This window comes from Verruconis gallopava, assembly GCF_000836295.1.
Source record: "Verruconis gallopava strain CBS 43764 unplaced genomic scaffold supercont1.18, whole genome shotgun sequence".
NCBI lineage: Eukaryota > Fungi > Ascomycota > Dothideomycetes > Venturiales > Sympoventuriaceae > Verruconis > Verruconis gallopava.
The window spans coordinates 146,071-168,942 of NW_015622154.1; the positions used below are offsets into that span (position 1 = coordinate 146,071).

The window sequence follows — 22,872 nt, forward strand, 5'->3', positions numbered from 1 at the left end:
GGGCTTTCTTGTTCAGAAGTGCTAAGCTTCAGGGCCGAACCGCATGGATTAAGCCTTAGGTGAGATCTCAAGAGGCTCTCGGCATCGAATGCAGGCTCATGGATGTTCAAGCCGACGCGAGATTGGCGCAGAGGGCAGAGATCAATCACGTGTTCTGGGACTCTTCGTGTCAGTGTAAGTAGAAGAGAACACCACGGTTGGAAGCTGATTTAACAAAGGGCAACAGAAGGAGCAAGAGCTTCATTCCCGGATCTCGACAAATTGCTCTCTGGTTGTTTCAGCTCAATCATAGGCATAACCAGGAGATGAACCCACACGTTCGCTTTGACTTTCGTTGGCATGCAGGAGGATGCGGCATGACTGTTGAGTCCAACACCCTCCTCTCCTGTATCGACCTTCAAAGCACTTAGCACTTCGAAATTGACTTTGCTGCACGATGTTGAAATACTGCCCTGCACACGCTGGAGTACATGCGGTGCGTGCTTGAGCGTAGTCAAGATACAAACTGTACATACACTTGATCAAGTTCCCCAAATCCAGCCCCTCAAAATAAAGAAGCCAATTAACGGCACAGTAAACACGATAAATCCGCTACGTGAAACGGAGTGAACGGAAGGCAAACGTATACGAACCAATCCGACAGGTCGGTCTCTTCACAGCCTCGTTTTCGTCAAAATCGCGCATCGTCGTCAGCCACGGACGGGCCAATGCCAGTAAATAAGCTTTCTAGGCCTTCACAGCCTCCCGCTTACCCCAGATCCGATTTTCGCACAAGTATGTACAGACGATAACGAGACTCAACGCTCGAATGCATCGCTCGTCGCTGGCCATGAACGTTCCGGCAGTCAATCCGCGCAGAAAGGCGCTTCTGATCGGGATCAACTACACGGGCTCGAGGCATGAGCTTCACGGATGTCAGCAGGATGTGCGCAACATGATCCCTTTTCTGCAAGCGCGAGGATTTCCGGCCCATGAGCCATACATGGTTGTGTTGGCGGATGACCGAGGCGGCAACTACTACCCAACTGCGCACAACATCCTCGCGGCGATGGACTGGCTGGTCTCAGAACCTGGATATTCTTGTTTCCTACATTATTCCGGCCACGGGGGCCAAGTCGTTGACCCGTACGGTGACAGACCGACGGGATTTAATGATACGATAGTCCCAGTGGATTTTGAGAGAGCCGGACAGATCGACAGCGGAACGTTGCATCGGCATCTTGTGTCTCAGCTGGCACCCGGCTGTCAGCTTCACATTGTCTTCGACTGCTGCCACAGTGGTTCGGCAGTCGAATTACCATATGTGTATCGCAGCGACGGTGACGGCAGGGTCAGCTTGATTGACAAGTACGTAAAACCCGGGTGGCATATGATCCTTTGCTTAAGCATCTCAGCTTCCGACAAGGTGTTCGCCTCATGGAAGCAGGATCGCATTTGATCCGAGGTGGGTTCAACTTCTCTAAGATCGGAGAGGCAGCGGAGCTCTACGCTGGTGCCCAAAGCTTCTTCAATGGCCTCAAGTACATGAACACGGACGAGGACGGACTGGGCGAAGAGCATTTCCACAACGATTGGAAGGCGGAGAACAAGCGCGTGATCATGTTCTCGGGATGTCGAGATGAACAGACGAGCGCAGACGCGACCATTGGCGGCAGCCATGTCGGCGCGATGAGCTGGGCGTTTTTGGAGAGCATGAGGAGATTCGGCAATCAGAGTTATCTACAGATTTTGCAGAGCACGCGCCAACTGCTCAAAGCCTCGCGATATTCGCAGATTCCTCAGATGAGCGTTGGACAGATGATGGATCTAGATCAGCCACTATATCTGTAGAAGGCTTCGTCTGTACCGACATTGCAGGGCGTAGCCTCGACTGCAGTTGATCCAATGTCAGTGTGAGAGCTTATGCGCTCGGCATTCCGGAAGACAGCGTAAGCCACCAGGCCTGCCTTTGGCGAGACAGGCCACACTATGTGGAATGTGAATGGTATACTGAAAAGCTGACGAACACTATTGATCTTGTACCCATAGTCTGCCGAACCTCTGCAACGACCGCGACGGCCCTGCCGGTTTCTGTCCCGCTGTTTTCTCTTTCTTCCCCCATGTTCTTCTTCTTCTTTCAGTACGAACACCAGCTGGGCAGTGCTGGCAGTGGCAAGACACGGTCGCGCGTGGCAGCGGAGCCATGCTCACCCAGCGTGAGAGCAGAGCGTGAATGCAGTGTGTGTTGTTTGAAGCTGGGGGGATTGTTCAGCAGACTGCGCAGTCGCTTCGCTCGAGAGCGGCGGAGGAACGGGCCGCCTGCTTCGAGCAACAGCTCCTCCGCGCGGTGATGTAGCAACGTCTGTCATACGTTGCGCCGTTCGCAACACCGCAGATTCAAGCGTATTGTTGCCAGAGTGTTGCCCGTCCGCCGGCGCATGGGGCATGTGTCGCAAGCATCCCTGGCGTGTCGTCAAGCGCGCTCAGGGCGGACGATGCATCGTCTCCGCGCGAGCGAAGAACGAGCACCGTAGAATAGCCCTGTAGAACTGGCGGCAGAACGCGCGCAGAACCGTTGCAGGACGGGCCATTCCAAGGTCTTCTTGTCCGTGTGGCAGCAGCACGCATCGCCGTGGAACTTGCCGTTCAATCTTCGATTCGTGCCCATTGGAGCCGCTCGCCTAAGCGGTTTTCGATCCACAATTACATCGGTGGCGCCGGAAGTCCCAAGCCCAAGCGGCCCTGGCGACTCGCTAACCCGCTGCTCGTCGTTCCCTACATCCACAGTAGCGGCTCTTAGCACATTCGTGCAAGATAACATTCTGCTGGACAGTCGGCGACGTCTTCCCAGATCCCACAGCGACTGTTATTGCCTCTGGGCTGGAGGTGCAGCAACCACAGCGCACAAGGAGCCGGCCTGGCTCCGTCGCCGCTCTTCGCTCATACGTCATTTGCCTGCTTCAGTCTCGAGAAGGGGCAGCGAACACGCACACACTCGCGCCAGAATTGATGCGCTTCTGCTGACCTGCCTCCCGCGCCGCGCAACTCGACGACGATCACGCGTAGTGCTTCGGTTGTGCGAATGGAGGAAACCGATTCGAGATGACGGGGTCGGTGCCATTTCGACCGCAGCGCAATGCAACATCACCGGCTCGTATCGACATATCGTCTCTGCCTGCAGACAGCGAGCGAAGGTCGCCTAGACACTCTCCAGCCGTGACCGGAGAGAGAACGCCGACTTCTAGCAAGCCTATCCCTCCCGCCGACTCTGGTTCTGCCACGCCAAAACATGACAGCGAGGTCTCGGAAACGAGCGGCAGCGCGGACGCTTCCATGGATGAAGAGGAGGAGGCGCAGCAGCGAACGTCGCGTAAAGAAGGGCAGTTCGCGTCGAATGTCGACATGGAGCGTCTGAGGAAGTTGAGGGAGGCGGTGAATGAGAAAATGCGACAACAGGCGATGATGGGCATGCCGGTCCGCACCGCTGCTGGAAGTATCGTGACCCGTAGATTTTCACCCATCAAGGAGGAGACATCAACGACGCCGACAATATCTCCTTCTCTTGAAGCTGCATTCTCTTCCAGTCCGCTCATTGCGGGCGTGCCGACGGCGTCCACCGAGTCCACCGAGTCGGCAAAGACAATTCGTGGTAGCGTGCCTCCGACCCCAAGCAATCCTCCACTTCGGACGCCCTCATATCCTTTCCCATATGTCCCTGGAACACCAAGGGCGTGGAATTCATCGTTCCACAGGCCATTTACCACACTATCGCCGACCGTGTCATCGATGAATATTCACGACCTTACACCAGGTGATAGAACTCTTTCAGAAGTTTCAACTCCAGCAGCGAGTGCTTTCACTTTCTTGCCTTCCGCCGCGTCGCCACGCCAAGAGACGGGTGGTGATCAATATCCTGCACCCAATCTTTACGATTTGTCCATCGAACTGAATCTCGAACCCGGCTTGCACGCCTGGTGGCAAGCGGTAGCGCGCGTCCTCAATCGAGAATATGCTGCCGTGCGAGCGTCCCTTTCAGTGCCTGCCGATGCTGGAGAGCTTGAGAACGTTCCGTGGGGACAGATAGCGTCGTACAATGAATTTGGTCCACCCAGCGTTAAGCCAAATGTGAAGGCTCAGGAAAAGAAAAACAGTGCTTCTTCGGAATCGTCTACGAAATCCAGCACGCCGGTGACGCAACGACTTAGCAAGGATCAGAACAATAAATCTTCAGCCACGCAACAACCATCGCCTGTTCCAGTACGACCGCCGATTGTCTCGCGACACTCATACGCTGGGTTTGAGAAGGACAGAACAGAATTGTCGACACCAACAGCCAGCGCGGCTCCGATTGAGCGACCTCGTGCGCTGCTGAGGACAAAAAGCCTAGCCCCTCAACTGTCTTCGCATACAGAGTCCCTCACCAGGCCATCGTTCGCACCATCAAGTCAGGAAACACCGGGCCAGTCATCAACGATGAGCGAACTTGACTTCTCCAGTGTAGATACCGACACCCGTCCTGGCCCATATGTGGCAGTTTTACCTATGCTTCAGGGGTTGAGCCACGAAGATCATGCTTTGATCAACTCAACCTACGTAAACCGCATCATTACCAGGGGTAAAGTCGTCGCTCTTACCCGCGAGTATAGCTCATCGGCAGCCGTCTCGAGTGTGATACAACCACCGCCCATGCCAAGCGGCAAAGTACACAACAACGGCACGGCAATGCCAGATACCCTGCACGGAAGCATGAAATTCCCCTACGATCATTTTTCAAAAGAAACTCATCTAGTGCCATACGAGGAATTCGAGCAGTTCCCAACATCGCCGTGGGCGCAGTCACCTGCGCCTTCGCCCGCTATCCAAGCAGATCCTGAAGAGAACCCTTTTTTCGCGTCGCAAAACGTTGATGAAAGTTCCTTTGATCCTAAAGGGATGACTCCTGACTACTCTATAACTCGACAGGTAGAAGCGATTGGGATCGACAACGCAAGTACGGTCATACACGTTCCACTTGTCCATCCAACGTTGTCGCAGCAGTTACCAGCTAGCAGAAGAGCCTGCAAGAAGTCGAAAGATGGCTTCGTAGACGACTCTTCGATGGCTAAAAAAGCACCGATCGCTATCCTATCCTTTTTGTCTCCAGTCGTCCCATATCCACAGCATTTACTGCAGTCGATCAAATTACTGTCCCTGCATTTAGCTACTAGCTTTGGCATGGCACAACAATATACAAATGCTCAAAGACAAGCGTCCAGTCTTATACATAGAAGGCTGCATTCAGGCCTCAAGGTCGGATTTGCTCCGTTCGCAGCTGATAGGGAAGGCTTGGAACATCTGATTAACGCTGAGTTTGATCACCCTTCAACAAGCTCTGTTACCGGAAGCATAACCAGCCCCTCGGACTACTCAGGCAGGTCTCGAACAAGTCCGGGGGGCTCTATACTCGGTACACCCGGATGGGATGCATCTTCGCTATTACATGGACGCAGATCAGCGGGCAACACTCCTGGCCAGAGTGCGGAGATGTCAGACAGCTACTTCGATTCTCGACAAAAAAGCCCGGTGATTCGCAACATGAGTAGCGGTGGTTTAAATCAGATGCTACAAGACGACATTCGCTCAAGTTCCAGAAAATCAAACGCGGCAGAGGATCGAAACTCACGGAAGAGCAGCGATCATCGTCGACGAACTATGAGCCAAGATGAGAAATCTCTTGTAACCCCACAAAGTCGTGGCGTGGTCGGCCATAAGCGTCAACCAAGCAAGAACAGCGCCCAGCAGGCGTCTGAGTCGGTTGATCGCAGGCCACATTCATACCTGCACTCGTACGGCGCGGATTTTGCAACCTCTTTCCAAATACTACCCTCAACGGCAACGCCAACAGGGACCGGACCTGGACCATCTGTATCTTCGTCCCAGGAGCGTAGCCTCCAAGACATGTTGCCTCCCTCCGAAAGATTACTCCGAACCATCATCGATGCACTTCCCGTCCAAATTTTCACTGCTGCTCCCATCACAGGGGAGTTGACCTGGGTCAATTCTAAATTCGTTGCTTATCGAGGCAAAGAACCAAACGATATCATTCACGACCCATGGCAAGCCATTCACCCGAGCGACCGGAGCCATTACATGGAACAATGGCAACAGTCGCTCAGTACGGGCCAGCACTTCTCACACAAGGTTCGATTGCAGCGCTTCGATAATGTCTACCGATGGTTTTTCGTCCGAGCCACGCCGCTCAAAGACAAGAAGCAAAACATCGTTCACTGGACTGGAACCTACATGGACATTCATGACCAGCATGTGGCAGAGCAAAACGCCGCTCGTCAAACCGAAACAGCTGCTTCGGAAGCCAAATATCGCGCGCTTGCCAATTCAAGCCCTCAAATTGTGTTCGCCGCAACTCGCACTCGTGGTGTAACGTTTTGCAATTCTCAGTGGCTGACCTACTCTGGTCAGACGGAGGCGCAAGCACGTGCATTGGGCTTCATGGACCTTGTTCATCCGGATGACTTGGTGAAGTGTCGGTTGCCTGTTTTCAATGAGGACGGAACGGTTGCGGAAGTGCCAACCACGGTACCTTTCGAAGTTCATCGTTCTGATACTGGCCTCACATCGTCAGACGATTCTTCGGACGCGAAGACAGTGACAAGTCCAAGCGCTACACCTACTTCACAGCTAGGACAAGCGAGACTTTCGAAACTCGCAACGACGGGGATTTTGAAAGTTTCAAAAGACTCTGATGGTCGACCGTCGTACTCTACTGAGGTCAGGCTGCGAAACAAAGATGGCGAATTCCGTTGGCATCTCGTGCGTGTCTTACAGGCACAACCTGTGCGCAAGGACGACGACGGGGAGGAAGAAGAAGAAGAAGAAGAAGAGACATGGTATGGAACCTGCACGGACATTAACGATCACAAATTGCTTGAACAAACTCTTAAAGAGGCTATGGACGCCAAAACTCGGTTTTTGAGCAACATGTCTCACGAAATTCGAACTCCTTTGAATGGCATAACCGGAATGGTGAACTTTCTCATCGACAGCCAGCTCAGCCAAGAGCAGCTCGAACACGTGCATATCATTCGAAATAGTACAGAAGGTCTTCGAGATCTCATAAATGATATTCTTGACCTATCCAAGGTTGAGGCTGGCATGATCAACTTGCAGATGGAATGGTTCCATGTTCGATCGCTGATCGAGGAAGTCAATGATCTTACCTCTTCCATGGCAATCGGAAAGGGTCTCGAGCTAAACTATCTCATTGAAGAGAATGTGCCGTCAAGTGTCAAGGGCGATCGATTTCGCATTCGCCAAGTGCTGCTCAATGTCGTTGGAAATGCCATCAAATTCACCCAACAGGGCGAAGTGCTTGTCAAATGCGAATTGGCAACAGACCATCAGGCTGAACTGACGCACGAAGAGGTTATGTTGCGGTTCTTCGTCATGGACACAGGCTCTGGATTTACAGAGGCGGAAGCAGAGTTCTTGTTCAAACGGTTCAGCCAGATTGATAGCAGCAGCACCAAAGTCCATGGCGGAACTGGTCTCGGCCTAGCAATATCGAAGCAGCTAGTGCAACTCCATGGCGGTGACATGGGCGCCCAAAGTGTTCCTGGTAAAGGCGCCACATTCTTCTTCTACGCGAAATTCCGACTTCCTTCAGAAGAAGATCACCCGCCCACTCCAACTGGCACGCCTGGGTTGATATCGACATTAGGAACCCCTGGATTTGCACCTCCTGGACGACCGATTGCGCTGCCACCCCACTGGTCACCGCAGCTCGCACGAATGGATTCTGATTCAAGTGCCGTCAGCGCCCAATCCCCACTGCGACACGAATCCACGACTTCCTCTGGAAGCTCCGATCCTTCGATTATGACAAGCAGGACGAGCATGGTCTCAACACGCTCCTCTGTGTCGTCCCTTGCCTCTGTACAATCCCCGCCCATGGTACTTGAGATGCCTCCTAGGCCGAAACCTGAACGGTCAACCTCCTCCGAAGAATCAAGCAGTCCCGACTCGAATAATTCTGTTGTCTCAGCATCCACAGTACGCGCGCGAAGCAGCTCATCGGTCAGTCCAGGCAACAAATCTCCCGTCCCTCCACTACTCTTCTCAATTCTCGTGATTTGTCCCCTCAAGTTCAGCAGACAAGCCATTGTGAGGCACATAGAAACTACGATCCCCCAGAACTCTCCTCATCATATAACTGCACCTGAAAATCTAGAGGAGTGCAAGCAGTTGCTTGGATTGTCGGTAGGATGCGACTCGGTCATCTTTACACACGTAGTTCTTATCTCGCACGAAACGAACGACCTCTACGTCATTGCCAACCAAATCCTGAAGTCGAGCTCCTATTCTGCTACAAATCTTATTATCATTACAGATTTCACTCAGAGGAAAGAGGTGGAGGAACAACTTGGCGGATTTGATCACAAACAGCTTGTTGATACAGGCAGGGTACGATGGATATCGAAGCCTCTCAAGCCGTCAAAGTTCGCCGTCATTTTCGATCCACAGAAACTACGGGAGTTTAGCGCAGATCGAACGCAAGACAGCGCTCAAGCGGTGGTCATGAATCAGAAACAGATATTTGACGAGATGAAGAGGCGCCTTGGCAATCGAGGCATTCGCGTCCTCTTGGTTGAGGATAACAAGACGAATCAAATGGTTTGCGCCCTACATCTTCTCGTTGAGTCATGCTGACATGCTCGGAAGGTTCTTCAGAAATTCTTAAAGAAAGTGGAGATCACTGTCGAGACCGTTTTGGACGGAGTCGAGTGTACCGACGCAGTTCTTACGCATGACCACGGCTACTACTCCATCATCTTGGTAGGTGGATAAGCATCAAATAATGTAAACTTCCATTGCTAATATTCGACAGTGCGATCTCCATATGCCGAATAAAGACGGTTATCAGACCTGTCGCGAGATTCGCAAATGGGAGCGCAAAAACGGCTTGAAACATCTACCCATTATCGCGCTGTCTGCAAACGTCCTGGGGGACGTCTATCAAAAATGTGCAGAAGCGGGCTTCAACTCCTACGTCACGAAGCCTGTCGACTTCAAAGAGTTGAGCATCGTTATGCTAAAATACTTGGATCCGGAAGATCCGACGAAACCAATTGAATTCATGCGTCGTAGCCGGAAGTAAAGCACCATGGCAGTCCATGATTAGGCGTGGACACGGTTACAATTCTTAAACGCATTTGAGCACGGCATGTAAGGTCTTTGGAGCATTGGGGATCATCCGGGAACGACGGTGGTCTACCCAGAGAACATGGAAAGGCGTTCTGTCTCCCGACATATACACGGTTTTTAATTATGGATAAATACAACTAGATCTTACTCAAAGGGACCTACCTGCGACGCGTTGTGAGAGGAGGTTGCTAATTATCGATTTTGGATGGCTTGAGAAGGTGCAGATACGCACTCTTTCGGGGTGACAAATCACACAAATGTGAACAGAACACGCATGTTAGCCACGAAAGCCCAGGCCATCGGTAGAAGATGAGATTACGAGCGTCGGAACAGGAAGCGAATTAATGTGCGCCATTGTCACCTAGCGCTTGTCTATACCTTTTGTAGTCTTGTAGAATAGTCGATACCATCCTTTAATCTGCATTCGATCACATTCTCCAAAATGATTACAACAAGCCCGAACCAAGGTTTTGTGCGGCCCAACGTTTACATTTCACCTAGCTTAACGCCCATCGTCTCCATAAAGTAGTTCTCCTGCATCTTTCGGAGCACCACATCAAAGTCCTTTGGTCCCCCGAATTCAGCTGCCAAGTACCTCGTGATGAAGTAGACGTCGAAGCCCTGCGCCTTTAAGAATTTGATTCGAGCAAGCATGGACGGCGTCCAGGTTCCGGGCCAGCAGGGAATCGGCATGACGCGGGGGACGGATCAGAAGATCTTGCGAAAGCCGCCTAAATCCTTCGGGGGGAGGGTGGGGGAGTATCTGATGAGGGTATGAGCGCGAGCGTGATAAGCGGGGGTGTGAGTGTAAGTGAGAGAGGGGGGAAGAGGATGAGCGTCTCAACGGGGTTGGTCAAGCCGCTGTTGAATCGAAGGAGATAAGAAGGCTGAGGTCGTGTGCGTGCCGGATGACAGACGGAAACCCTTTCCCAAAAGCGGATCTCTGCGTGTCAAAAAAAATTTTTTTTGTTTTTATTTCCTTTCTTTCTTTTAGATTTTTCTTTTCCCAAGTGCTGAAAAGAAGAGCAGGGAGGGCGGGCATCGCGCGTACAAGAGGAGGAAACGGCCGTTTGAGACGAAGACGAGGTTGTGATATGGCGTACGCGTTTGTTTGGAGCAGGCAAACGAGCAGGTCAACGGCAGGCTGGGGCCCTTCCAGTCATTAAAAGAAATTGGTTCGTCATTCCCAAGGGAGGCGGTCTTCTGCACCCGCGATACATGCGCTGTTGCGGAGCCTTTGGCAAAAAGATGCTAGAGCGGACGGGCAAACGGGTCGTTGGTTCGAGCACCGTCGAACGGTGTCAGATGCACAGGTCCGCCGCGTGCCCGTCTGTGAAGGGCTTGCCTGGCCAGAACGCTTGAAAAGAGAATGGGGCCCGACGTCGAGCTGGAGAGGTCAGCCCGCGAAAGCAGGATCAGCGGGAGGCCTTCTTCCCAATCTCTAGAAGCTCGCCCAGCGTGACGACCTCCCAGCCGTCCCTCTTGAGCTTCGGCAGGACCTTCTTCAGCATGGGCACCGTCCACGGCCTGCGGTCGTGGCAGATGACCACCGCACCCGGACGCACCATGCTGAGGATGTGTCTTGCGTTGAGCCACGGATAGGGCACCTGGGGATCGTGCGGGTAGACGCTGCCCAGCGCGAGGCGATAGCCCAGCTTCTTCATCAGAGCGCGCATCGCGTCGTTGAACAGGCCCGAGCCGGGCCGGTAGAAGCGCTGGTTCGTCGCGCGCGGGATCCCCGCCGTCGAGTAGGCCAGGTTGATCTTGGACTCGACCTGCAGGATCTCCCTCTGCAGCTGCTCGACGGGCAGCTCGCGCGCGGGTCGGTCGTGCATCGCGTGGTTGGCCAGCTCCATGCCGCGGGACGCCATCTTGGCCAGGACGTCCTCGCGCCCGTCGACCTGGCCGCCGATGACGAAGAAGGTGGCACGCGCGTCGTTCTCCTCGAGCACCTTCAGGATCGCGTTCGTGTGCTCGCTCGGCGCGTCGTCAATGGTCAGCGCAATCACTTTGCGCCCCCGAGGTACGTCGATTTCCCAAAGCACGTCCGGCCACCGTCGTCGGAAGTAGCTGATCAGCAGTTTTGGAGGCTTGTAGATGGCATAGAACGGATAGATCACGAGGAAGACCAGAAGCATCAGTAGCAACAGCGTCAGCATCCTGGAGCGTCGGGCCCGGCGACGGAGCTTGGACGGCAGTCGAAACAGCAACGATAGACGCGGCATGGCACGCAGTCCTGTATCATCTTTGGTGAAGGAGCTGAACCATCGCGACAGCGGGCGAATTTCCTCTCCGTCGATTCTCCCTGTCGTATTCAGGAGTTCAGGGCTGTGGTGGACAGATACGATAATCTAAAACGGCTTAGTGTGTTCCAAGAAGAGTAACATGGCGTCCGTAGCCAGACCCCAAGATCCATAGTCAGGATCACGCTTTGTGGAACTACAGTCGATAGCTTCAGGCCGAGCGTTTTTGACAGCGTTCTTGATTGGGATCCTGTCGTAATTTGAACATGGCCGCCGTATTCTTAAAATAGAACTTCTCTATTCATTAAACTGTCAAAAGCATGCAGGGAGACAAATCGAGATTGTAGAACTATACTAGCATTGTGGTACGTCAAAATAAACCCTTCCCATACCGTCGTTATCGAAGTTCGTAACATTCATTAAAACCACTGCCATTGAAGAAGCAATGGTGTCATCAAATATCCGGCGCCAACAAGGGAAAAGTACAAGAAGAAAAGACTTCATCCTTAGGTCTAACCGCCTCAGCAAATTACTACTTCACAACGCAGGAAACGCTCAGACATAGAATGCTCGTCGTGATTGTGCACGCACCATTAGTTTTTTGTAGTTGTAAAAGGCAATTTATTGGTAGGAACAGAAAAAGAAAAAAAAAAGGGGGGGGGGGGGGGGGGGGAGGAAAGAAAAAGGTTAAGCAGAATCTCAAAGATGTGAGGAAAACTACCGTCTCCGTCCGCCACGACCGCTAGAACCGAAAAGATTATCCGCAACGTCCTGAAAGAAAGTTGAATGCAGCAGATCTTCGATCTTATCGGCCAAGGGATCCTCGCCTCTTTCCGGAAGACGACGACCTTGCTCATCGAAGCGCGGGGGAAGATCTTCAGTGGAGTCAGAGTCGCCTGCGCTGGAAGGAGATGAGTCACGAGAACGTCGTCTGCGCTTGCGACTGGGCTTGGAATCGCTATGCCGATGTCGACGTTGATCAAACTCGTCTACGTCGTCGCGAGAAGCTTCGGGACTTTCGTTTGGAGTAATGATATGCTCGCTCTCAACAGGATTGAGGTCAAAGTAGACGCTTTTCCCGTGACTTTGTTGTGCAGGTGATATTGGTTTATGTGGTGGTGCTGGGGAGTTCGGTCGTGTTGACCCAGGAGTGACTGTTCGGGGTGAGGCTTCACCGTCTAGACCATCTATTTGGGTTATTAGCATTAACGGCTTCCTCCTCCTCACAACCTCTGGACATACCAGGTCCAGCATGGAAGTGAGCAGCACGCGGTGCACTCACATTTTCAGGGGCTCTTGGGTCCTTATTTTTTGGCGAATATGGGTCTTGATGGGGCGTAGCAAAATTGTCATGGTGTTGCTGGTTGTATGGTTGAGCATAAGGGTCATCTCGAGGCAGAGTTGGTCCAGTAGTAGGGCCATAGTCGGCAGGGTTGTAGGGCGGAACAGGATTAGAGTAGTATGCAGAATCATTAGGATGATTCATCGGGGGGTATCCCCCCTCAGCAGCATTAGGAGGTGGGGCGAAGTGGTTGCTTGCTGGATAGTACGGGCTATTGGCGTCTGTGGTTGAAGTATATTCAGAGTTAGAAGCGGCGGCGGCTGCTTCCTCTTCTTGACCTGCAGGTACTGTTAGCATTGTGGCATATAGATAGTGCATGTTTTACCTACGTCGACGCTCTCGCTCGCGCCGCCGCTCACGCCTCTTTGTAAGCTCGTGAGCGGCAACGCCAGCAACACCAGCCGCCGCAGCAACCTCAGCTAGACCTTTGCTCCGACTACGGCTCCTGCGGTCGGCGCTTGAGCCGGAATGTGAGCGGTGTCGGTGATGATGTCTGCCTCGCGAACGACTGCGGTGACGATGGCTATCGAGCTCCGACGAAGAAGAAGGAATCGGGTCACCGCCATATTCTACAAGAGCAGTGTCACCGGCGGCTCCCCTAAGGGTATGACGTGAGACAGACCTTGACCTGGATCTTGATCTGGATCTCGACCTAGAGTATGATCTTGAGCGTGATCTAGACAGCTCTTTCGCCTCCTTTCTAGCTTTCATATTCTCATACAGGCCTGCCACCGCAGCGCTGCCTAGACCAGCAGCAACGATAGGCACGCCTTGCCGGATTCTGCTTCGGCTGCGGGATCGACGGCCGCGAGAATGATTTCGCGCTGCTTGGGCGATGCCTGCGGCCGCGGCGCCCACAAGGCCGGCTTGTGCCACGCGTTGATTTCTGTGCTGAGGATCCATATGCTTGCCTTCCGAACTGACGGATCTGACAGAAGATCTGGATCTGGATGATCTCCGGCGGCTTGATCGGCTTCGATGACCATCCCTCTCGATGATCGTGGTCTGGCTCTTGCTGTTGTTCTTTCCCGCAGCATATGCGAGGGCACCAAGACCGGCCAGTGCAGCCACGCCTGCGATCGTCCTTGCGCGCGGAAGCGACCTGCTTCGATCGCGGTCTCGATAGCCATGCCGAGATCGCGATCTCTCACGGTTTTCGTTCCAGCGCGTCAGAGCTTCAGCGCCAATCCCGCCCAGCGCACCATAGCCCACAACTTGGCCAATGCGGCTGCCTGGAGAGCGACCTTCACGCTTGCGGTGGTGTCGCACAATCTGGGAAGCAGCGATACCAGCGAGGACGCCCTCGGCGATGTGGCGTTTGTGGTGCGGGCTGTGCTCGCGAGAGCTGTAATCGTCGTACTCTCGTCGGATATAGACGGCGTCGTCATCACTGTAGTATCCTCTCTCGTCCTCGCGTCGCCGGCGCCACTCCCGTTGGTCATCCACACGGTCGTCATACCTTCGTCCGCGGTCGAATTCTCGGACGCGGCGTTCGTAGTAGTAGTCCTCCTCGTCCTGGCGCGGTCTGGGCCGCTCCCGCTCGACGAGCTCGTACGACGGTTCAACCCGCTCTCGCACGATGATCTGTTGCGGCTGCGAAGTCTCACGGATGACGATCGTTTGAGGAGGCGGGGCGGGTCGCTCTTGAATGATGATCGGCTGGGGTGTCGGCTGCGAGAAGTACTCGGTCGACCTAGAGTACTTCTCGAGCGAGTAAGGGGTTTCGGGCGGGTACAGGTCTTTCCTCGACGAGACACGGGTGTCCGGTGAAGATGAACGAGAACGCGAACGGCGACGGATTATGATTCGATCCTCCTCGACCCCGCGGTGCGAGCGGGGTGGTGAGTAGTCCCTCTCGCGCTCGACGATGCGATACTGAACTCGGTCATCGTGGTCGCGATGGTCATGGCGTTCACGGATGGTGACGCGAGTGTCCTCAGTGTCTTCCATATCCTCTGGGATCTTGTACCTCCTGATGGTAGTGTAGGGACGGTGGCTGCTCCTGGACTCGGTGTCCCACTCGCGCTCCCGCTCCTTGACGACGACGGAAGCCATGGCGGCAGGTGCGATGGGCGTCGCAGCGTCGCAGCGTCGCAGCGTGCTATGAGATCAAACAGCAAGGGCCCAGTGCGTGTAGAGACGAGCACGCAAGGCTGATGTGGCCGTCCAAATATGCTTAGAGTGTGAACGTTCGACCACTCGGGTGGTGTGGACGATCGCAAGCTCGCGATAGGCGGGGTCAGCGGACGTCACTGAGGGTCGAGGGACGCTAGAGAAGCCAACGGTGTCTCGAAGACGCACGTAGAAGGCAAAAGAACGCAGACTGCAGCTCGAATGTCAGAAGGGAGACTGAAAGACGGAAAGGTCGGCTGGGATGGAAAAGGACTGAAAATGATGGCGCAAGACTACGCGCGGAGGTGAGCGTCGCCTGACTGGAAACGTCGCAGTGAAAGAGTTGGAATTTGAGTTCGGTTTGGGGCAGAGGCTGGACGGGCTGACAGCAGGCGAGCGTCGGGTCTCTTCGCCCTTTGACTGGACGAGGGGCGAAGTTTCAACGCCGGCCACGGCACGGCGGAGGCGGGCCGGGCTATGATGTCATTGAGGCCTGCTGATTGCTCCCGCCGGTGACTGAGGCACCAACCCATGCGCGGGCCACCCACCACAGACCACGAGTGACCACGACCGGCCGCGACTGACCACCGACTGACCACCGACTGACCACCGACCCTGTCCACGGCGCCGCGTTGGTGCGCTCCGAAGTCGTGTCGACTGCAAGTAGCATTCCAGCTCTCTGCCTGCCCGTCGTCATCGCTACAGACGCCCGCGCCTGGTCAACTGTGGTGTTCTTCTCCACCCCCCTTCCCAAGTCATACCAGTACGCCCGCGTCCTTATCCCGGTCGGGTCCGCCTAACGGTGCACCCGATATCCTAGAGGTGCCGCACTTTCTAAGGAAGCCCATCTTTGCCCATGTCCAACTAACATGCCGGCGGTCTGCCCAGAGCGTCGTCCGCCCGCGCCAGTAGAAGCCTGAACTGCATAGCCACCCTCCCTCACGCTTACGCTGCCGTACTAACACTGACCGGCTAGTCGACGAGGTCTGGAGCTCCTGCGAACGGTGTGTCATAAGGCTGATTATGCTGTGCTGGTCACAAGGCTCTGGTCGCAGTTGGACGCCCACCATCACTTCGCTCCCTCCTTTCGCATCGTTCTCGGTGCGGTCCGCATTCTACCTCGCCTTCACGAATGCGATGCGAAAGCCTCCGAGTACTCACCTTGCCTTTTACCCTGTCCTGACCATGGACTGCCGTCAGAGGACTAGCTCGACCTGTGCATAGAAACTTCCCAGCGCCATGCTTCGACTCTTAAATGCCTGACCCTTCATTCAACCACGACCTTGACCGGAGCTGGATAGCAAGACAAGCAAGAGCAAATTAATATGTCCGACGCGCGCTTGCTCTAGCCAGCTTTGAATGCCTTGTGCAGAATGACACATGCCTCTTGGTAGATCATGAATCATGCCTCTCGCACTATATTCGCCTGGGTGCTCGGCGCGAATATTGGGGGCTATTAGTGTCAATGGCAGAAATGCGTCAGGGACCTCCCGCTTCTGCTAATCACTTCGTGAGTGGTGTGAAGAATAATACTCTTTGTCCGCTCCACACGCCTCTCCTTCCTTCTATCTTGCGTTCGTTCTATGCCTTTACGTCTGCTTGAGCACCTCCTATACCGCGTGCCATCGTGGCTACCGAATCTGCGGTGGTATACAAAGCGTATGTTAAGGCTACAGTCTAGCCGAACGAGAGAGCAGATGCGCGATAGTCCCACCTAATTTCGGTGGCGGGAACATGCCGTACGGGACAGGCCTGACACTCTGCTCGTGGAGAAAAGGACCTCCGTACTGGGGTTATCAGCAGTTAGAACCTTCAATGATCCATGTAAAGACTCGACTGGCCGGATCTGGAATGTGCCCTGCGCACGTGTGATGGCTTAATCAAGGCGACTAGGTGGAAGGAAGAGAGCATCCCTAGCATCCTTGGGAGGCCAGATCCTTCCTCGCGTAAGTCACGGGCGTCTTACTGACGAAACAGTCTAACACAATCGTAATTAGAATGACAAGGATTTCAGCTTTTGGTGACTACTCGTATGATTAACAACCACTCCGGCTGTAAGTGCGTTTAAATACTCTGAGGAATGGCGTTATTCATGACACGTGCCTCGGCGATCGACTGTTCGCAAAGTAGTGGTAAGCTGAAGGTTCACCAGGCACGGGAATCTGTAGTCTGACCTGTTTCGGCCTTGATTCCATATATGTACCATCGAGACTTCAATTGATACTACGAGGCTACCAAAAAGATGTCATTGTAACCACTGCGGTCGATGTGACCATTGGCTTGCTTGGAGAAACAGGAAATACACATTACTTAATTTTGCAAGTCGGTTAGGTGTAATTGCACTACGAACAGAAGATGAAGCACTGAAACGTATATGCTGGATTCAGAAACTTTGTTCTGTTGGAGAAACGGGAAAAGAGTACAAAGAACATGTGGAAAAGGTCGACTGGAATGGGTTGGAGGGGGGAACTCGAAGCTTTCCCATTGATCCAGAACAGTTGACTATCCACAGAGAGCTTTCGCTCAATAATGACATGCGATCTTTGAGAATCACATCTGTCTGAAGAGGTGGCAACGCCACCCACGGCATCTGTTGCCTGACATAGGCGACGCACAGGCCACATCGTCATGTTTTGACAACAAAAGATCCAACTTTCCACTCGCATTACTTGGCCCTAGCAACACTTTTTGCTGTTGAGCGCCTCACAACGGGCCACGTCGCTCTAGAGGTTTCACTGTTGCGCTCATCGTCAACCGTTCCCTTGCGCACGGTCGTCTAACTTGCTGCTTCATTGACGCCATTCAGAACCCTGCTTATCGCGCCATCAAAAACCTCTTGCATCATGGAGGAAGACGACCTGTTCTACCTGGCACCAGGATTCGACCCGGCAACGCTGACGGTCCCGCGCCTGCGCAACGTCCTTCTCACGCACAACATCGAATATCCGTCGAATGCGAAGAAGCCGCAGCTGCTGCAACTTTTCAATGACGAGCTTGTCCCACAGGCCAAGAAGTTGCTGGCGGCGTCGAAGCGGGTAAAACGTTCGGCAAGAGGCATTGAGGATGTTCCATCAAGCCAGACCAGCACGGTAGATGAGGACGAGCTTCCACAGCCTGAGCCTGCTCCTACGCCTGCGCGACGGGGTGGACGGCGAAAGACGAAGCCCGTGGAGGAGGATCTCTCGTCAGAGGCTACCTTGATTGCGCCTGAGTCTACAGCGAGGCCACGGAGAACGACCACAAGAGCCACGCGGTCGATGGAACCTGAACATCTCGACCCTGAACCTGCGACAGCTCCAGTCCCAGCGCCGAAAAGACGAGGGCGGCCGAGCATGAAGACGCCGAAGCAGGAAAGTCCCGATCCCGAAGCATGGCACAAACCTGCAGAGGACAGTCCTTTCACTATGGACAATCCGTTCCAGAGCGGGGGAAGTTCGCCGCCACCGCAAGCGCACGGCGCAGACCGGAGAAGACGCACAATCGAGCCTTCGGTCGGCACAGAGAAACGGAAGAGTACATCCTCACGACGGAAGACTGATGGTGTCGTGGCTTCTAAGTCAGAGGCTTCCGCAAAGGGCTCGGCGTACGAGATTCCTGTGGCGACTATGAAGCGAAAGAAATCGCCTTCCGCTGATTCCGAGCTCGTCCCTGCCGGGGAAGAATTTGCTCCTGATGAGGCTCTAGAGTTGGCTCAGCAAGAAGCCTCTGGTCAACTCGTGCGGCCGCCCCGCAGAAGAGAAGGTGGTTCCGGCTCGTTCATTCTTCAGGGTCTCCTATGGCCTCTTGTGATTAGTGCTGGATTCTTGGGCACTCTTTGGGTCCAGGAGAAATACAGCGTAGGCTACTGTGGTGTCGGAAACGAGCCAAGGATGGAAATAGCCGGCAAGGAAATCCCAGAATGGGCAGACTCGCTACGACCCCAGTGCGAGCCATGTCCCCAGCATGCGTTCTGCTACCAGAATCTAGAAACCAAGTGCGAAGATGGCTTCGTGCTTCAGCACCACCCTCTTACGCTTGGTGGAAACCTACCGATCCCACTACCTCCTTCGTGTGAACCGGACACAGAGAAGACTCGCAAAGTTCAACACGTTGTGCAGAGAGCTGTCGACGTGCTACGGGATCGAAACGCTGCGTACGAATGCGGAGAGCCTCTTGCGGGAGAAACCACACCGCTGAAGTCGGCCGCTATCTCTGAGGAGGAGTTGAAGGCTACTCTATCCGCCAAACGCACCAAGAAGATGTCTCAGGAAGAATTCGACGCGCTGTTCGCAGAAGCAATCCCCGAGATCATGAATCGCGACGAGGTCGTCACTGTCGAGAACACAGGGTAAGTCCTCGAATCAATTCCGGGCGCGTCCTTCGTGATCTCAAACGCTTATCTGACAAGGGTCGGCGCTAATAGCTTCGTCTTCTCTACAGCGGAACCAGATATCTTCGAAGTACTTCTCGGGCCAAGCAGTCGCTCGTCTGTGCACTCCGAACGTCCATCCGTCTCCTCCTCATCGACCTCGGGGCTGGACTCCGACGAAAGCTGGCTGAGTATTTTTGGTCCCTTGCATTGATCTTCATGGTTGCGGGCACGTCATTCTACGGCAAACGCAGACTCGAGTGGCGACGAACTGAGGAAGAGTGGGCCAAGGATCTTGCGAGGCAAGCCTTTGACAGGTTGAGCACGCATGCGACGTTGCACGCCGAAGACCCGGAAACATATCCCGAGCCTTTCTTGTTGGTCAGTCATTTGCGAGATCAGATTCTCAACGAGGACATTGGAAAGAAATGGGTGCAGGACCTTTGGGCCAAGACGATGGCCAAAGTCAAGAAGAACTCGAACGTGAGGGAGCTGAATCAGGAGATGAGGAAAGGAGACTACGGTCTGACGTGGGAGTGGATCGGGCCGCTAGCTGCTCTACCGGACACCGCAGCGAGCAGGCGCATCTCAGGATACCCCGGTGGAGGCAGAAGAAGCACAGGAAGACACAGCATGTTACCGCCTGCAAGTAGCCCGCTATCAGGGTTGAGCACGATGCCAGCGGATGACGAAGGCCGGGCACCAGAGATGTCCGAGCGCAAATGGGAGGAAAGTCGACCGATATATTAAGGGCCGGGTCGAACCGTCCTACTTGTTTTGTTTGTTTTATATATATCTTTTCTTCTCCCATTTTTGTTTTGGTATACTGCGGATGTTGGATTCACGTCATTGATACCATGTTGGACTGGCACCTCTGCCAGCTTGATGAGCAAACTGGCTAATGAACATGAGTTTTTTGACTCGCGCTACTTTTGCACTCTTTTTTTCTTCTTTTGGGGGGGATTCATTCCACGTTAGCCTCATGTACTACCCCACTAGATGCCTCGTTTTGCTAAAATACATAGAAATACACAGTGATGAATCGGGCATGCTCAGGCCTTCGGTTCGTGCCCGGAAGGTACGCGTGGAACTGTCGGATAAGGGGAGGGCGTCTAGGGTGCTGTCGGAAACGCACCATTTCAACGTTCGTCCTTTTTGCGTCTAAACGGCTATCCAGGATCATAACGTCACCTTTACGGGGAGGGTTTTTTTTTTCTTTTCTTTTCCTCTTTTTTTCTCGCTCAATTTCGTCGAGCTAGTATACCAGAAATCAAGAGAAGGGGAAGAATAACCAACTTCCCTTACGTTTTTTTTACGCCCTTTTGAAACGCCTGGCGCGCTTCTTGTTTGGCATTCTTACGTCCAGACGTACGAAAGAAAGGGGCGAAAAGTTCGAAGATGCCCTTCCTGACGCTTGGCTACAAGCGCATACACTACACGGACTTCCGGCCGGAGCCAGGTCCGGCGAGGGAGACGTTCATCTTGTGCGTTGTGCCGGGCTTGCGCACGTTGTAGCGTGACGGTGACTCACGAGGTTGTACAGCATGCACGGGCTGGGCTCGAGCCAGAACTACTACGTCGCGCTCGTGCCGGGCTTCGTGAGGGACGGCTTCCGGTGCGTCGTGTTCGACAGCACGGGCGCGGGGCGCTCGCCGTACACGCAGATCGAGCAGAGCGTCGACAGTCTGGCGCAGGACGTGATCGGGGTCCTGGACGCGCTCGGCGTCGGCAAGGCCGTCGTGGTCGGGCACTCCATGGGCGGGATCGTCGCGGCGCATCTGGCGACGACGTGGGGCGACCGCGTCGCGGCGACGGTGTGGATCGGCCCCGTGTACCCGACAGCGACCGTGGCGGAGACGTTTGCGAGGCGGATCGAGGTCGTGCGGAGGGAGGGCATGGAGGCGATGGCGAACACGATCCCGCACGCGGCGGTGGGGAGCAGAGCCACAGACGTTGCGAAGGCCATGATCCGCGAGCTGCTCCTGGGCCAGACGGCGCAGGGCTACATCAGCCACTGCCGGGTCATCGCGAGCGCAAGGCCGCCGGCCTATGGCGAGGTCCAGGTGCCGGTGCTGGTCGTGGCCGGCGAGGAAGACAAGTCCGCACCGCTGGACGCGGTGAAGAAGATGTACGACGAGATTGGCACGGACGAGAAGCGGCTGGTTGTGATGGAGGGCGTGGGTCACTGGCATTGTCTCGAGGCGCCCGAGGCCGTCGGCAAGTGCATTCTAGACTTCTACCACGAGATCCAGTAGTCGTGGTGGTAGTCGTGGTCGAAGTCGCGGTCGGGGATGTAGTAGTAATATAATAATAGTAGTAGTAGCAGTTCTACAACCACCACCACCACCACTACCACTACCATTACTACTACTACTACTACTACCACCACCACCACTCGCACCACTCCTACGACCACAACCAATGTACAGGAGCAGCGGTCGTAGGAGCAGAGCCAGGCCGACACGGGTGTCGAGATTCTCCGACGAGATCTACGATTGCCGGGGCGCGAGGGTCCTGGAGCGTTCACATGGCCCAACAACGGTGTTTCAGGAACGGTGACGGTAACTGCTAGGGCACGACAGACAAGGACGGGTTCACCATTTCAGTCGACAGCTCGTCTCAGAGGGAACCATGGGTTCGCCTGGGACGGGTTCCCGCTGGCATGCCGACCAGAGAAACTGAGCGTGTGCATGTGCGTGTGAATCATCGCGGAGCCGTGAGTGCTCAAAGGCGGGAGAAGTTGCTCTGGCGGCCTGCAGAGCGTGCTGGCGGCGAGCGCTGAGACCGCGAGCGCGATCACGTGAGAGGGAGGTGTGTGCGAGAGGGTCGCTGCGTCCCGGTCGCGGACGGCGCGCGAAGTCCAAGAGCGTGTGACCGCGATCTGACCCGCGGATCTGAATCTCGCTCGTCCCGCCCTCCGCGCCGTTTTTCTTGCGGTGCAAGTCGCAGGTCGGGGCCAGCACCTTAATTTCTCGTTGACCGGGGAGAGCAGCGACGGAGACGAAGCTTAGCACTGCTCACAAGCCGTGCGCCGTCGTTTTCACAAGCAGACACGTGTGCGACGTGACGGTCAGCGACAAACACACAACCGCACACGCAAATCAGTCGGCACCGACAACGGAAATTTCCGCGCTGGACATTCCTCGGTCTGCCAAGACTGCCCGTCGCTGCGACACAACACACGGCCGACTTCGACCACGGCCACGACCTCGACCACGACTGACCATGGCCATGGCCTTCCCGCGTCGCTTGAGCATCCTATCGTCGTCCATCCGTCCTCGTTGTGGGGTCCCCTTCGACAGCTGTGAGCAGGATGATTCCCGACACGCGTCGCGTGCTCTCTCTCCTCAAGCACAAGCAGCCACGAGCACATGTCTTGCCACCGACAACTGACTTGTTTCACTCGCCGCGTCGGCGCTCATCCCTTTGAGCAAGCTGGCACAGTCCGCGCTATGCTGCACGAGGCAACGCTCGATGCTCCACAGGCACCTGCATGATCATGGGAAGGGTGCGCAGCGCGCCTCCTGATCTCATCATCGTCAACGCTCTCCAGATTGGCTCTCCTCGTCCCGAGCGTAGCTACTTCGAGGGCGCTGCGTGTAGCCGGCGCTCTTGGCAAACTCCCACGCGCTGTTTTGTTTTACGCT

The 22,872-nt window shown here is 54.7% G+C and overlaps 7 protein-coding genes across 11 annotated transcripts; 4 read left to right on the top strand and 3 right to left on the bottom strand.

Annotated features, from left to right (window-relative positions):
* The first annotated feature begins 464 nt into the window (after nucleotides 1-464).
* PV09_05671 (uncharacterized protein) lies at nucleotides 465-1,867 on the top strand. The gene is made up of 2 exons (XM_016359203.1): nucleotides 465-1,347; nucleotides 1,395-1,867. Exons 1-2 carry the CDS (start codon nucleotides 809-811, stop codon nucleotides 1,828-1,830), a joined length of 975 nt encoding a protein of 324 aa, XP_016212882.1. The 5' UTR covers nucleotides 465-808; the 3' UTR covers nucleotides 1,831-1,867.
* A 905-nt stretch (nucleotides 1,868-2,772) lies between these two features.
* On the top strand, nucleotides 2,773-9,612 carry PV09_05672 (uncharacterized protein). Its single transcript, XM_016359204.1, has 3 exons — nucleotides 2,773-8,649; nucleotides 8,698-8,811; nucleotides 8,864-9,612. Exons 1-3 carry the CDS (start codon nucleotides 3,082-3,084, stop codon nucleotides 9,131-9,133), a joined length of 5,952 nt encoding a protein of 1,983 aa, XP_016212883.1. The 5' UTR covers nucleotides 2,773-3,081; the 3' UTR covers nucleotides 9,134-9,612.
* PV09_05673 (uncharacterized protein) lies at nucleotides 9,518-11,477 on the bottom strand. Its single transcript, XM_016359205.1, has one exon. The coding sequence runs from the start codon at nucleotides 11,403-11,405 to the stop codon at nucleotides 10,596-10,598; it is 810 nt and encodes a 269-aa protein (XP_016212884.1). The 5' UTR covers nucleotides 11,406-11,477; the 3' UTR covers nucleotides 9,518-10,595.
* A 607-nt stretch (nucleotides 11,478-12,084) lies between these two features.
* Nucleotides 12,085-15,477, bottom strand: PV09_05674. 2 transcript variants are annotated; one of them, XM_016359207.1, is made up of 3 exons: nucleotides 13,095-15,477; nucleotides 12,706-13,043; nucleotides 12,085-12,610 (listed from the first exon to the last, which is right to left on the bottom strand). In XM_016359207.1, exons 1-3 carry the CDS (start codon nucleotides 14,818-14,820, stop codon nucleotides 12,602-12,604), a joined length of 2,073 nt encoding a protein of 690 aa, XP_016212886.1. In that variant the 5' UTR covers nucleotides 14,821-15,477; the 3' UTR covers nucleotides 12,085-12,601. The 2 variants fall into 2 exon arrangements, with proteins under 2 accessions (XP_016212886.1, XP_016212885.1); XM_016359206.1 differs by having other exon boundaries at nucleotides 12,666-13,043.
* Nucleotides 15,468-17,425, bottom strand: PV09_05675. Of its 2 annotated transcripts, XM_016359209.1 has the most exons (3): nucleotides 17,052-17,425; nucleotides 16,719-16,992; nucleotides 15,468-16,664 (listed from the first exon to the last, which is right to left on the bottom strand). In XM_016359209.1, exon 3 carries the CDS (start codon nucleotides 15,945-15,947, stop codon nucleotides 15,633-15,635), a length of 315 nt encoding a protein of 104 aa, XP_016212888.1. In that variant the 5' UTR covers nucleotides 15,948-16,664; nucleotides 16,719-16,992; nucleotides 17,052-17,425; the 3' UTR covers nucleotides 15,468-15,632. The 2 variants fall into 2 exon arrangements, with proteins under 2 accessions (XP_016212888.1, XP_016212887.1); XM_016359208.1 differs by having other exon boundaries at nucleotides 15,468-16,992.
* A 99-nt stretch (nucleotides 17,426-17,524) lies between these two features.
* Nucleotides 17,525-20,259, top strand: PV09_05676. Of its 3 annotated transcripts, none has more exons than XM_016359211.1 (2): nucleotides 17,525-19,204; nucleotides 19,265-20,259. In XM_016359211.1, the coding sequence occupies exons 1-2, from the start codon at nucleotides 17,721-17,723 to the stop codon at nucleotides 19,437-19,439; spliced, it is 1,659 nt and encodes a 552-aa protein (XP_016212890.1). In that variant the 5' UTR covers nucleotides 17,525-17,720; the 3' UTR covers nucleotides 19,440-20,259. The 3 variants fall into 3 exon arrangements, with proteins under 3 accessions (XP_016212890.1, XP_016212891.1, XP_016212889.1); XM_016359212.1 differs by having other exon boundaries at nucleotides 19,280-20,259; XM_016359210.1 differs by having other exon boundaries at nucleotides 19,297-20,259.
* Nucleotides 20,260-20,405: 146 nt separating this feature from the next.
* PV09_05677 (uncharacterized protein) lies at nucleotides 20,406-21,548 on the top strand. Its single transcript, XM_016359213.1, has 2 exons — nucleotides 20,406-20,709; nucleotides 20,769-21,548. Exons 1-2 carry the CDS (start codon nucleotides 20,624-20,626, stop codon nucleotides 21,478-21,480), a joined length of 798 nt encoding a protein of 265 aa, XP_016212892.1. The 5' UTR covers nucleotides 20,406-20,623; the 3' UTR covers nucleotides 21,481-21,548.
* Nucleotides 21,549-22,872: the final 1,324 nt, after the last annotated feature.